This window comes from Egretta garzetta, unplaced genomic scaffold, assembly GCF_000687185.1.
Source record: "Egretta garzetta isolate BGI_Z169 unplaced genomic scaffold, ASM68718v1 scaffold8, whole genome shotgun sequence".
NCBI classification, from domain to species: domain Eukaryota; kingdom Metazoa; phylum Chordata; class Aves; order Pelecaniformes; family Ardeidae; genus Egretta; species Egretta garzetta.
The window spans coordinates 729,918-744,310 of record NW_009260407.1 but is presented as its reverse complement, the minus strand read 5'-3'; the positions used below and the strand labels follow the sequence as shown (position 1 = coordinate 744,310).

General features: G+C 38.9%; 2 protein-coding genes across 2 annotated transcripts in view; one reads left to right on the top strand and one right to left on the bottom strand.

Annotated features, from left to right (window-relative positions):
• The window catches only part of ZDHHC6 (zinc finger DHHC-type palmitoyltransferase 6), a 19,569-nt gene extending 11,765 nt beyond the window's left edge, over positions 1–7,804 (bottom strand). The window contains exon 1 of the mRNA XM_035898970.1: positions 7,782–7,804. Within this exon, the coding sequence (XP_035754863.1) occupies positions 7,782–7,804 (23 nt within the window). The remainder of the gene's footprint in view (positions 1–7,781) is intronic.
• Positions 1,833–14,393, top strand: part of VTI1A (vesicle transport through interaction with t-SNAREs 1A) — a 274,540-nt gene continuing 261,979 nt past the window's right edge. Inside the window, exons 1-3 of the mRNA XM_009643452.2 lie at positions 1,833–1,837; positions 8,077–8,135; positions 12,837–12,947. Coding sequence (XP_009641747.1) covers positions 8,091–8,135; positions 12,837–12,947 — 156 coding nt within the window. The 5' untranslated portion in view covers positions 1,833–1,837; positions 8,077–8,090. The remainder of the gene's footprint in view (positions 1,838–8,076; positions 8,136–12,836; positions 12,948–14,393) is intronic.

The following is a 14,393-nucleotide window of genomic DNA, read 5'->3' as shown; positions in this document are numbered from 1 at the left end:
TGTCCCGTCACCCGAATGTGTTCTCTTGCTCCTCACACAGCAGAGTCAGGATTCGCCTCCCTGCGCCGGGTGCACGGCTGTTCCAGCAGCGAGTTGTCTCATGAAGCGTGTTAAGCGCAACCCGATAGAATCCGGTGTGCTGGTCGCCTGTCGCGATCAGCCCTTCCCTCCCGACTTGCTGCGGGCCCACGCAAAGTTTGGGGCAGCGCAGCCGGAGGGCTGAGCAGAGCAGGGGGCAGGCAGAGCAGGGTGGATGTTTCCCGTACCACCATTGCTACTGAACGCTTTTTATTGTGATCGTGCCACAACATCAGTAATGGACATCAAGTCTTTTTCACGTGGCTTAGACAGGGTTTGTGCGTGACTTAACTCAAATCTGTATTTTTGCTGCCTGCTGTTAAAACATTTGATTTGGATAAGTGACTGTAGCGACTCGCACGTAGGAGCAGATCCAAAGAAATCAGTGTTCATTTACTTTCATGCGTTTGTCAGTAGTCTGCAGCGTTCATGGTCTGATCCATGACGTATCCCTGCAGTAGAGACAATCATGGCTTGGAAGAGTGTTAGGGTAGAAAGCTGAAAGTGATAATCTCTTTAGCCAGTCCAGCTCAATCTTCTAGCGCATACGAATCGGTGCCCTGACGTAGGGCTCCTAGTACAAGACAGGGGGAGGCTGAAAATAGTGGATTTCTTGTCTGTCCCTCTTGTAGCTCAGCTTAATGCTCCATCTGTTTCCAGGTCATTAAATATTTCTGCTTCCTATGCGCATTTCCCAAAGCTTTAGGACACTTAAGCCGTAGGTGTGGATAACATATAAGGAGGGAATAAATACACACTAATGGTGTACTTTTGCATATGACTAAAGGAAAAAATACGCATCCAGGACCAAAGATAATGTCCTACTTTTAGAGTGGGAAATGCATCATGAAGTGATGAAGTAGTGACTAAACAGGATTTGAGGTAGGTGGTCAATTAAAACGTGGGATCTTGGTGCAACATTAATTCAGAGGTCCAAAATACACCTGAAATTAATAAATAGGGATTTTGAGTAAAAATCTGTCTGATTCTGGAAGGTTATGGCCAATTCTAATCCTAGCAAGTTAGAAAGTCTTCTGATAAACTGGGGTTCAGTGACCAATCACAGGCATAATTAAAGACACGAAACTGTGCCTTTTCATCAGCTTAACAAAGCTATTTTGCTGTTGAGCTTAACAAAAAGGACACGAGGGATTAATTCAGTCACAATCTGCAGGTACTTATGAGGTAGAAAGCTTTTTCTATTTTGTAACGGAGACTTACAAAATGAAGAAGGGAGAGATCCAAAGAGTTCCTGTGATTGAAATTTCGAACTGGTGTAATTTAGTCTGCTCAGAAATTATATTTAACCTGTAAATGGCCACTGGAACAATTTACTGAGGGGATGCAGTGAATTCTTCGCTACAATACCTGATCAAGGCAGTATTTCCCACTGCCTCACAAAGGCTTGTTCGCTTTTAAACAGAGGAACAGGGAGACATCATAAATACACTACTGGCTCCTCTTCTGAAAGTCAGTAGTGCTACACTGATTTATGGAAGAAGAATAGAGATTTAATTTCCTAATTGTATAGATTTTGGAAGTCATCAGTGCCTTGTTCAATAGTAGGAAGAATATTCTGCTTAGTAATAGTAGTAGTAGTGGATTTCCATAATCCTCTCCTTGAATCAGTCTCCCTTATTCACTTAGGGAGACTTTGGAGCTTAAATAGGAGATGTTTAAAGAGAATTGTCTTAAACAGTGACATAGTCTAGAAGCAGCAGGCTTTGACATCATGATTCTTTTACATGGCTGCTAGGAGGTTTATTTAGAATTTGCCATCCTCTCAGAGGAGAAAGAATACATGCTCCCTGCAGGACCAGGAGGGTAGTACTGGGCTAAATGGCTTCCAGATAAGACAATGGTTAATTTTTTTTTATTTCTTTTTTTTTAAGAGGTGGCTTTTCCATGTTAGGATTTGAGGCTGGTCGTACATGGTTTGGATTGGCTTGCATTATAGCTACTTCTTGCGTTGTACATTTATGAGTGAGTGCGTTGCTTCAATTTTCAGAGCTATTCTGTCTTTCATCAGCAAAAAAATCACGTGACTTCAAAACAAATTGCAATCTTGGTTAATAGAGGCATTTGACCACCTGGAAAAAAAAAGAATCTCTGACTATGCTGAACACTTTGATCAGAAATATTTTAAATACACATTTTTCCCTTGTTTCTCAATAGGAATATTTGCAAGATCTTTGCTTCTTCATCACCAGAAGTTCCAGTTAGTTCTTGTGGAGATGTCTGGGAGAGCCTCAAAAAGAGGATTATGAGGTGGGAGGGGGACCTGAGGAGAGATGCACGTGAGGTGGCAGTTTTCAGCAGCAGTGATTTGAGAGAGATTGCTGATGGCCTTCTTCCTCCACGCTGGAAGAAGCAGGACGGAAGGTGTAAGGACTTGTGCTACTTCTGCATAATACAGAGAGAGATCTCCTGAAGGCTAGTGACTGGTTTATTTCGTTCTGCTGCCCCAGATGGACCTGCTGTAAGATTCGCGTTCAGTTGAATTGGAGAAATACTGGTTCATTGTTTTTGCAACGTTCCTGCATTTGGTGTTGTTAGGACTTGATGCTGTTTTGTGTTCTAGGAGGATGGTGGCTCAACAAACAATCCTATTGTCAACAAATGCATAAATAGTTCAGCAAGAAATGTAACAAAGGCACTCTGATACTACAGAAACAATAAGCAGCAGGGACAATAGAACATCTTGGGAAGAAATGTCTTCTGTTGAGGAAAGCATCATCTGGAGAGTTAAAGAAAGTGTTCTAAGCAGAGAAGTGGCTTTTAAATAGATTTTCTGCGATGCTGCTGCAGGTCTTTGAAGAACGAAGATCATTGGCTGATGTGTTCCTCGGTGTTCCAGAGAAATATCTGTCTTGTGATTTGACCAAAAGTTTATATATATTTTGATTGCCTGATCTGAGAGTTTTATCGGCACAAATGGTGATACTTAGCCTTCTCCCAGCACAGAAGCCTCTGGGTTGTGGTGGTTTTAGACTTGAGTGCTGTCATTCTTCTGATAACTCGATACCTGTATTTTCTACTGGGCAGTCAAAGCACTGTATATCAGTCTCTAACAGATTTAGCTGAAGAAAGTCCCACCTTTAATCTTCTGTTGTACCCCTGTACTGGAATTTACTGTCTCCATTTCAGGTCTGGCTCATTATGTTGTGCCTCTTGAGCCCGGTTTTATAACCCAAAGAGAGAAATGCATGTATTGTTCCATTTGTCTCTGCTGCTGGACAGTAACTTCTGGCAGTGGTGAACAGGTAAACCGCCTCAGCCAGCGTAGCAAAATCTGCAAGTGGTCTATGAACTGAAGCCCTTTGTTACTCAGTCTCTTCCTCAGCACATACTAATAAAAAGAAGCAATTCCATGAGCAATGAGACTACTCGGTCTTGGTCCAGATTTTCTTTTAATCTCTTTATTGGTCATGAGATCGAACTGGTGCTGTGTTGTCTTTCTACACTTGTAGGGAGATTTCTGCCTCTCTGTAAGTGCTGTATTTTGGGAGACAAAACAATGACTAATGCAAGGGCAAAGCTGAAAGAACTGAAGAAAATGTAGTAAAAGCTTGTTTATTTTAAGAAAGTGATACAACCTTGTGTACAAACACAGAACAGATTTCTGTGTTTTCGGTCCTTACCCAGAGGAAAAAACTACTTTTCTTTCCAATCTTTATCCGTATTTTGTCAATTTGTCCAGTTAAATTATACAACCTATGTGCAATATTTTCTTCAGGACGTTCTGTCTGGCAATGTGGAGACAAAAATTCTATCCTAAATTTAGATATATTTGATGGAGCATTGTTTTTTATTTTCTTTAAAGGATATGATCAATTCAGAAATAAGAAAAAAGTTACAACCCCCCTTTTCATTATTTCATATGATGGGAGTGTATTTAAGGAAAAGATGAAGTAGACAGATTGAAAACTAGAGACACAGTTGTGTCACGGTTAGCAATATGAGGATCTTTAGTTGGATCACAACTTGTTTGTCCTGATCTACTAGATTAGTGGCAAGCTTATCCTACTCTGAGTAACTCCCTCTGACCTCATCTGCAGTCTCTGAGCGAGTCATCCTGTGGATATCGTGGCCTCCTTTCTGTGGGGATTCTGACTGTGAGATAAGTTGTTACTTCAGGTTAACCACAGCAGTAAAAGTGAAAGTAAATTATTTGAAAACCATTCCAGCATGTGCTTTCTGATTGACAGTGTGTTGTGAATGCTTCTGTTGCTGATATCAATAGCAGGTCTAGAGGTATTAGGAGTCCTGCAGGCAAGTGGCTCCAGGCAGCATACTCCCACCAGGATTTTACATGGATGCAGGTAGAGGAAGAGAGGAAAGCGAAACCAAGTGGGTGATACTTACACTTTGGTACACTTGCTTGTCCTTACCAAAGTGACTCTGCTGGATCCTGCCACCCCTTCTTGCTCTGGGGACTATGTGGTGTTGTGTTCCCTAGAGGATCAGCAGTTGCAACAAGTTCAGCTGCTTTCCTGGAAATCTGTGAGGATATTGCTCCAAAGCTGCGGTGCTGGGATGTTGCCATGTGCCTGCTGACACATCTGTATTTGAAGGAACAGCAAAGGCCTGTTGTCAGTAGGCCTCGCTCCCAGCAGTTCCTTTGGTCACCAGCTGGCTGATTATGTATTGATAAATCTGGGATGATGTTAAAATGTAACTCTGGAGCTGGGTTAAAGTTTAATTAACTAAACCAATGAAGATGGTTTACGGGAACAGTTTCAGCCAGACCTCCTTGTGTACTAATGCATTTTCCCAACCAAAGGTCCGTACCTTAATATGTCTGTGGGTAGGTAAGATCTTACTGGTCAGTGGAGTGCTAGGTAGTTCTTGTAATCACAAGTACAGACAGAATTTGTACAGCATGAAGTATCTTCCCCCAAACTCCACTTTATGTCCCTAAATTTCATGTTACTTAATGTCTGTGGAAATTGTAATCCAGTAAAACTCAGGGAAATACTGAAATTTCTATAGTACATTTGTTTTCTGCTGCTATATTTTAAAATTTTATTTCAGCTCCAATAAAATGCTCTTGTGTGTTTTATATCTTACAATGTTTTTCCTTTTGTCCGTTGTCATCTTGCCCACTTCCAAATGAAGGAAAGAACAGAGGTGTTTAAGGATTCTGGGTAGGAGTATTGAAATGTGCGGACAAACAAGTGGCAGATTCTCTTTTCTTCTGAGTTTAGTTGTGTTAGGAAGATAAATCACTAACCATTTCCTTTTCTGGCTTGTGTGCCATCATGAGAACCTGGTGGGGAATTAAAGACAGACATTGCTAGCAGAGAACTGAAAATGCTGCACAGAAATGAGCATTTCCTACATCTTCTGCTGGAGTGGAATCCACCAGACGTGGTAGTGTGAGTTCCAGATTTGCAAGATGCTGGTTTTGCATAGCTTTAGCTTTGTAGAGGGGATTACTTGATGAAATTCTGGGCCTCTTTCAAGGGTAAGAAGGGAAACTCTGGGAGGATTTAGAGGTGAGCTCTAACTTCGCACTTGTCTCACTGGCAGAGTTCCCTTTACTCAGAGAGCTTCATTATTCTTCAAGATTTTATTCTAGCTGTGTTTTGCCAGACAATATTGTTGCATCCTCAGAAGACAGCTTTCTAGTCCTTGCATAGCTGGTCATTTGCAAAAATTTCTGCTTTATCTTAAAGGTGGAAAGATGATCCTGAACCTGATCCTTTCTGCGGGCAGACCTCCAATGTATGTAAATGAAGAAGGACAGATCATGATGTTCACATGTCCTTAAATGAGAGTGTAGAGTATCTTAGGTAAATGAGGAGATGGATGGAGAGGCCCATGCAAATGTGATGCAGGGTACTGTGGGAGAGCTGAGCTGAAACATGACTTGCTGATGCTGGGGATGCTTCACCAAAAATGTTTGCAATATAGTGCTTTCACAAGTGGTTCTGTTGCTTTTAAGGAAGGTTAAGGGCACGTTTTACTTTATATGGCAGAAATTCTAGTTTGTTGCTACCTCAGCATCCCCTGATTCCTGCCTATGGCACTAAGTTTGCTCAAAAATAAAACATTTCAGCCTGTGAGAAGCTAAATTACATACATTTAATAAAGGGGGTCCCTCTTGAAATTCTTGTGGCATGCAGAAGATCAAAAGGAGATCATCAGTCCCTTTTGGTCTTTAATGTGTCATTTCTAGGATACAAAGAGATCATGTGGAAGAGAAGCAAAGGAATTCAGGCTAAAAAAAAAACTGTGAAGTCTAAAGACACACAATAAAGTCTCTTGTGCCAACGTAGACTTATCCATCATGATCTCTGGGGAGTAATGACGGGAGATGCTTTTGTGCAATTCACTTTTTATCTGCTTCTTCAGGCAACCCACCAGCACTGATGTCTCATGATGCTCTTGGTTTCAAATGAACAGTGGTGTAAAGGGTTGTTATGTTCAGAGTTTTGTTGTTAACTTCATTGAGACGATGTGTGGATTTACAGTCAGAAGGATGGAAGATGTGGCCATGACAGGGGCACAAGGTGGTGCAAACAGCAGTATTGCAGCCCCTGAACGCCTGCAGTAGTTAAGCAAATTGGGGACTTTTTATTATCCAGTGACTGAATATTCCTCAGAAAGCCTTTCAGGCTGCGACAAACCAAGTGGTCAAGCAATTGGAATATTTGGCAGATGCGATGATGAATCTCAGTTCTTAGTTCATGTTGGATTCTCTGCCCGAGAATGGATGGTTAGAGGCAGGTCGACATGCTCTCTATAGCTGTGTCCTGGTTTTGGCTGGGATAGAGTTAATTTACTTCCTAGCAGCTGGCACAGTGCTGTGTTTTAGTATGAGAGTTAGGATTTGGTATGAGAATAATTAAAACTGATGTTTTAATTGTTGCTCCGCAGTGCTTACACTAAGCCAAGGACTTTTCAGCTTTGCATGCTCTATCAACTGAGAAGGCTGGAGATGCTCAAGAAGCTGGGAGGGGGCACAGCCAGGACAGCTGACCCAAACTTGCCAAAGGGATATCCCATACCATATGATGTCATGCTCAGTATATAAATAAGGGGAGCGCTGGCTGGGGGGGCTGCTGCTCAGGGACAGGCTGGGCATTGGTCAGCAGGTGGTGAGCAATTACATTGTGCATTGTTTGCTTTGTATATTCTATTATTATTTATTATTATTACTACTACTACTATTTTATTTTATTTCAATTATTAAACTGTTCTTATCTCAGCCCATGCCTCTTCTCACTTTTATTCTTCCAATTCTCTCTGCCATCCCACCAGGAGAGGGGGGGAGTGAGCAAGCGGCTGTGTGATGCTCAGTCGCTGGCTGGGGTTAAACCACTATAAGCTGGGATATAGACTTGTTGGGGAACTTGGCAGATGATGATTGCTACATATAGCTTATAAATTATTTTAATTTTTTAAAATTTCATCTTTTATTACTAATTTACATTGTTACTAGAAGACAGTGCTTTTCTTATAGTTCCCGTGGCTTTTCATTTTGTTCCTGTTGAAGAAGAAGAAACAGGGTTCTAGTCCCAGCATAGGAGCAGGGGAATAGAAATCTCATTTCTCTTCAGTACCTGGATTCATTATAAGTGGGATGCTTGGTTTTGTGCATCTCACATTTTGCAAATAAATAGGATAAGCCTTTGTTCTTAAACCATATTTTTTTTCCATTTGACTAAGTATGTGCCTTCTCATGCATTTGTACGCACCTAGCAAGCGCCTGCTGAGGCATAACTCCTACACCTGGAGTGGCTGTAACTGCTTTCCTAACTAGCAAATGCTGCACAACAAAGCAGAAGACTTCAAGGGTTCTCCAATCTTGGGTTTTTTTTGTGTTTGGGTTTTTTTTTTATTACTAACGTGGGTATCACAGTGTGTGATGATGTCACACAGAATAAATCCCTTGAGTCAGTTTTAGCTGATACATATAAGCTTTTGAAATGGTCTATTTTTCTTTCATGGCAAGAGCACAATTACATTGGTATTTTCACAATTCTGTTTCAGATGACAAGAAGCAGATGGTTGCAAATGTTGAGAAACAGCTCGAAGAAGCAAGGGAACTGGTACGTTTTGGCTTTTCATATGTTAACTGCAAATTCCCAGGAAAAGTAATAGGATCATTAGTGGTAACATTTAACACACATGATGCCCTAAAAATGCTTAACAATAATATATTAGAAAATGAAATAATATTTTTGAAATAGTCCTTATTTGAAGATAGGAAATACCCAAGAGGAGTGTATCCTTTGTTAATCTTGTGTTAAGTGATTTAAGGTTTGCATTATTGCTGTAAGATATTACAGACTGCTACAGGCTTTGAGTTGTGGATTACGTCTTTTACTTTAGGAACTGAATTAAATATTTACACACCTGGACTGTTCGTGGTTTTTTTTTTCTTGTAGGACCCATGCGTCTGCTTGATTTAATCTGTCTGATTGTCTTGTAGAGCAGTAGATCTTTTTTTCTTTTAGCAAGTGAGACATAAAGATATTTAGTTGTCTGAGGTCAAGGGGGCAATGGTAGTGTGGGCTACTGATCCGAGAAGAGTATATATGTTAACCAAGCAGTGGTTAGTCTTCTGCGCTGACAGAAGAAAGCAATGTATGTTAAGGAGTTGTGACTTTTTTTTTTTTTTTTGTAATTTGTTCCCATTACAGCCTGTTGTGTCCTCCATCTGGATGGAGTATAAAAGTAAAGTTTTGTAGATGTGGCCTAACTGAGCAAAGGTGCTGGTGACAGTTGAGACTGACTTTTTCCTGCATAGCAAATAGTTCCTTGCCTGAAGTTGCTTTTGTTTATTGCTTGCAAATTAGTTTGGTCTCTCCAGTTTCAAAAATGTAATCTGACTGTTAGGATAGGGAAAGGAAAGTAGTTCTCCTAGCCTGAAAGTTCTTATAATTGAGCAACTTGAATAAATGATTTGGTTACTAACTAAACAGTAATATTGAAATTCACTTTTTAAAGAGGCATAGGAAGAAAAATGTCTCTAGAGTGTTTGTTCACATATCTGGTGCTTTTGGTTTAAGAATTGTTGTAGACCAGAGCATTGGAGTAGCATCCAGGAAAGCTGGATCTTGGGATGACTCCACTGCAGGTTTACTCTGTGAGGATGGCAAGGTGCCTAACCTTTCTGATTTGGTATTCTCAGTGAGAAACACAGTAGAAGTACTGTCCCATCTCATGAGGGTGTTCTGAAGATATATTAAGGCCTTTTGGCTCTTTCATATTCAAACAGCTGAAAGAAAGTAAAAAATCTAGAAATGTTTTTCATTTCCTTTTCACTACAACTTGACATGGCAAAAAAGCATAGCAGTACAGGGAAATTGTAGCATGGGTGGTCTGATGAAAAATAATTCAAATTTGGTTTTCTACTCAAAGTAAGATTGGAAAGCGCAGAAATTGAGTTAATGGCTCATTACTTTTCTTCCTATGTCAGAAGAAGATAATCTAAACTTGTATTTATTTTAAGATTAAAAAGTAAATCCTGTATCTGTACTTTTATCCTAATGATGATCTTCATTTAATGTACTGGCTTTTCTTTCACGCTTTTGTTTTAGATCTTGTTGCTAACTCTGCTAGGCAGGTGCTTAAGTCAATTATTGGCTTTAAGCGATTACCTAACATGTTTGTGATTAATGTCAAGGCTTGGGTTTTAAAAATCAATTTGAACAAACCTGCTAATAACAAAACTGATTACAAAGATCCTCTTTTAAACTAAAGGCTACAGTAGAAAAAAAAAATAAACGTAATTCCTTGCTACTGATAGTTTTCATATGTTGGTTTGCTTCATTGTCTTGAGTAGTCAAAGCTGGGTTTAGCTGGTGGTGTTTTATTTCCTTCTTGGCTAGAAAATAACACTTTCATTAGAAAAATATTATAAATATTATTGTAGAGATAATTTATTTACATTGACTAACCATTGGTTGTTTCAAAACACTGTCTGCTTTGTTAGGGTAAAGTCACTGGTGTAATTGATTTGATCTATGTGCAGAACTGACACCAAAACTTTTCAGACGTCCAGGCTGCCTTTTCAAGCCAGAGCTGTTGAGTAAGAGATCTCTGGAGAGAAATCCTGTCATTTTACGTCCCTTGTGGAGTACCTGAATTTTATTTTTACCAGGTTTTTAAAAAAGGTGACTGTTATAATAACCTTAGGGAAATTCTTTGAGTGTAAAATCTAGCATGTGCTAGAAGAGCTGGAATTAGCATTTTTGAGTGAAATTTTGCTTTTAAGAAAAAAAATGCGTTATTTGCCTTTATGTTTTATGAGGGACACATCACAAAATTCTTGTGTTGCAAATGCTAGGCTATTCTTATCTAGACACTTGGCTTTGTAATAATGCATGTAAATTTATTGTTGCAAATGCTAGGTTATTCTTATTCAGACACTTTTTTTTTTTTTTTTAATATAGATCTCTGTTTTAGTTCCAGAACTTTAGAATCAGAATTAAATAGCAAAGCTTACAGGTTTCATTACACGCTAGCAACTCTCCAGAGCAATTTCCTTGTGGAAGAGTTCCTGTGGGAGGGGGAGACTTATTTTGGAGTCTCAATGGACAACATCAGCAGTGTTACCTTACTTTGTTGTATTTTTGAATGGAAATACCAGTGGCTGCTCTGCTTTATGCCGTATTAGGTGCTGGGAGTGTACTGGGTGGTGTTAGGAGCAAACCTACTGGGTTAAACACCTGAAGAGCCTTAAAGATGGGGCATGATTTATGAATTTGGGCAAGAGTTAGGTGCCAAAATGCTCAGCTTCACCACAGTGGTGGCAAGTTTGAACATAAGCAGTAACAGAATTTTGAGCTTTAGGTTTACTGAAGAAATGTAGAGCTTCTACAGATGTTTTGAGGTTTAAGTGCCAGGTTATTTTTAATTTTTAGTAGAATTTAGCTCTGTTCTTGCTTGTGTATGAAAAATACAGTTTTATGACCAATAATATGAGGCCTGAAAGTGAAGATGCCTGAAATTAGGTTGCATTTAGGTTTGCAACTCCTTGGACCACTATCTTCTGCATGACTTTGCATGGAAATTTGTAAGCCCAGCCACCACAAAATGTACGCGTTTAGTCTCATGATGACAAAAAAAAATGTTGAACTTTGGTCAACCTAAATATGCATGCTTTATCATTGTTCCTTGGACATCTCACTCTCTGATACTGGCTCTTTAGAATGAGCATTTTGGATTTCATGGACTGTGGTCTGATCCTTGCTGCAATTTCTGTATTCACTGGAAGATGGTTTCATTTTTATATAATAGATAAGAATTGAGACTTCATTAATATATCCTGACCTTGCACATATAATTATATACATAATGAGAGGAATGTTTTCTATGTTTGTAGAACATTTGAGATCAAATATTTTGAGATGAAATTGATAAGAAATAAGCCATTAACTCCAGCTATCGGTTTAATTTATAATACCCCTTTGGAAAGTTAAGCCTGAGCCAAAGAACTGGGTAGAATTAGAAATTGCTTTGTATGTTTCAATTCATTACTGATTATTTAATTAAAGTCTGCTTTATAGTTTATTATTGAATATAATTTTGTATAATTAGAATAGAACAAGCGGAATGTCTTTTGAGTATCTGGTAATTCCATTGATTAAATTCAGATGCTTTTCTTACGATATGAGGATGGAATTTCAAAGTGTAAGCAAGCAACTACATAGGAATAAACTGTAGCTGTCCCTTGTGAAGACCCATATCCAGTAGCTTGGGCCCCTAATTGAAAGGCATTTCTGTTCCAATGCTATATTGCTCAGCTGAGATCAGTAGGAGGTGAGTAAATATTGTTTCAGGTGCCTACGGCAACCAAGGAGAGGTATTCTTTTTTTTAGAGTAAGTTGGAAGATTTTAAAAGGTGGGTAAGGGATTCTTCAGCTGTGCAAAACAGAATTCCCGAACAGACAGAACCATGTAGTTGAGGCTCCATGACCCAGTGGGCAGGTAATTAGCAGGCAGCTCAACCCTGGTTTATAACTCCTTTTGATTTTCTGTACCTCTGTGCCATATTCTTGCATTTCAGGCCACTTAGTATTCTACATGGCAAGAATTAATGGAAGAAGCTTTTGAAAGAGATACTCTATCATCTCTGGCATTTTAACGCATTCAGCTGTATACAAGTTCTTGAATAGTAGTGTCATTAAACCCTGATATTCAGCTATTTAATATACTGACATACAGATTTGGGATGTAGATGTAGGCAGTCAGTTCAGGCTTTGTAATTCTGCTGGGTAACCAGTATTTGAAAAAACAATAACAATTTTATTAAACATAGAGGCTGGTGGTAACTAAAACTTGAAATGTCTATATACACACACACATATATTCACATATACATGTACATATGTACACATATGTGTGTGTGTGTATAAAAACAAATAAAATACCTTTTTCCTCCAAGGGTTTTGCAAACCACACAACTAGATAGAGGTAGGCTTTCTTTTGAGCTATGTTAATTTGCAGGAAGTAAAACCTCAGTTTTACTATTTTCTTGTAATAAAATGTATTCATCGCATTTGGAATTGAAATCCAGAAATGTTTGACTCAAATAATTCCTTCTAAGTGTTAATAATATCAATTTTGTCATTTGTTGACTTAAGGCTGTGTAAAGATTTTGATAAATTGTTTATATATTGCAGAATAAACAACGTTCTTGATAAAGAAGGAATATTTCTTTGTATTTGTGAACAATTTAGGTAAATTCATCCTTGCTTTAATTACCCTTTTGATTTACATGTCTCTTTATTTTTACTTGCTAGCTTGAGCAGATGGAACTTGAAGTTCGAGAGATCCCACCTCAAAGCCGAGGAATGTACAGCAGTCGAATGAGAAGCTACAAACAAGAAATGGGAAAACTTGAAGCTGATTTTGTGAGTTTTTAACATATTACATAAAGAAGGCATCTATGAGAATTTTTTAAAGATGATAATGCAGTTATTCAGGCAATCAAGAGGGTATTTTTGTCTAGTGAGAGATGAATTCTGCAAGTATCTTGCTGTATTTATGGACAGGTGAAAATCAAACTGGGGAACAGAAGCTTTTCGTTTTGCAGCAGTCTCATACCAATATTCAAGTTGCTTGCCTTCTGTCCCTTTGCCCCTCATCTGAATTGTTTCTGTGCCATTAAACAATGTGAATGTTCATGTGGTAGGAAAAAATAGTCAGATTTAATCCTATTGCTCAAGGAATGACTGGTAAAACATCAGAATTAATACTTAAATTATAACATAAGTATAGTCTGACTGGAAAATAATGGTTCATTTAAGACAGCTTGTAGTAATGTGGGCAGTAACATGAAAAGCAATATGATCTCCTGTCCATGAAATTTTTGAATGTAGTTTATCTCATGTGCACTTCATTTCTTAGTCTCTGATTTCTTTTCCATTGCACTTAGATTCTGCTTGGCTTTTGTATAAATCAGTTATAAATACTACATTTTTCAAGTAATGGATGTAAACTAACAAGATTCCCTTGTCTAGGGGCTTCTGCTATGGTTATCAGTCCTTTTTTGTGACTAGGATTTGCACTGAATAGATTTACATAGAGACAAAACTGTTTCCTTTAAAATCCTGAAAAAGTTCAAAGGGATTGCAAAGTGTAGGAAAATGCTATGTTAATTGGCAGCAGCTCAGTTCCTCCAGGGTAGGGAGAAAGAAATAACTGTTGGCAGTATTTTCTGTTCACTGGAGAACTGTGAATTTTCTTGGGTTGCTGGCAGCAGTTTATTCCTTTGGGGGGCAAAGTCAGTGTTTATACCTGCAGCCAGGAAATCCAGCTGACTGTCACTCCTCTGTGCTTCTGCCAAGTTGAGAAGTCGCACAGAAATATATTACCTAGAAAATGGTTTCAATTTTGTAAAATTTGAGGAATGTTACGATAAAAAGACTTGCATCAAAACTTTGAGACAATCTCATGCCGTTCCACTGTAGGAAGTGTATATGGCCCTAACTGGCTAAACAGTGGCTTCCAAGAGGCTGCAAGTTCTGGACCAGTAGTGAATGCTGTTCATCTTCTCAGACGTGGGAGATTTCGCTTTCAGCATATATTTCTTGCTGGCCTATTTCTCTGTCTTGGGCAGAAGTGAGGAATTGGTACTTCCATATTCCCAGGCAATAGGGAATGGGAGAGTTCAGAATTGGACACTTTTTATGGAGGAGGAATAGAATGCGTGGAAGAAATGCATCAGAGCACTGGGAGTTACGTGACTGAAAGAACGTAAGTTTGTACTCAGAGCAAAGGAGCAAAAACCATATGAGTAAGAGGAAGGAACAGATGTCATAATGGGAAGAAAACAACAGCCCAAAACCCAAGGATGG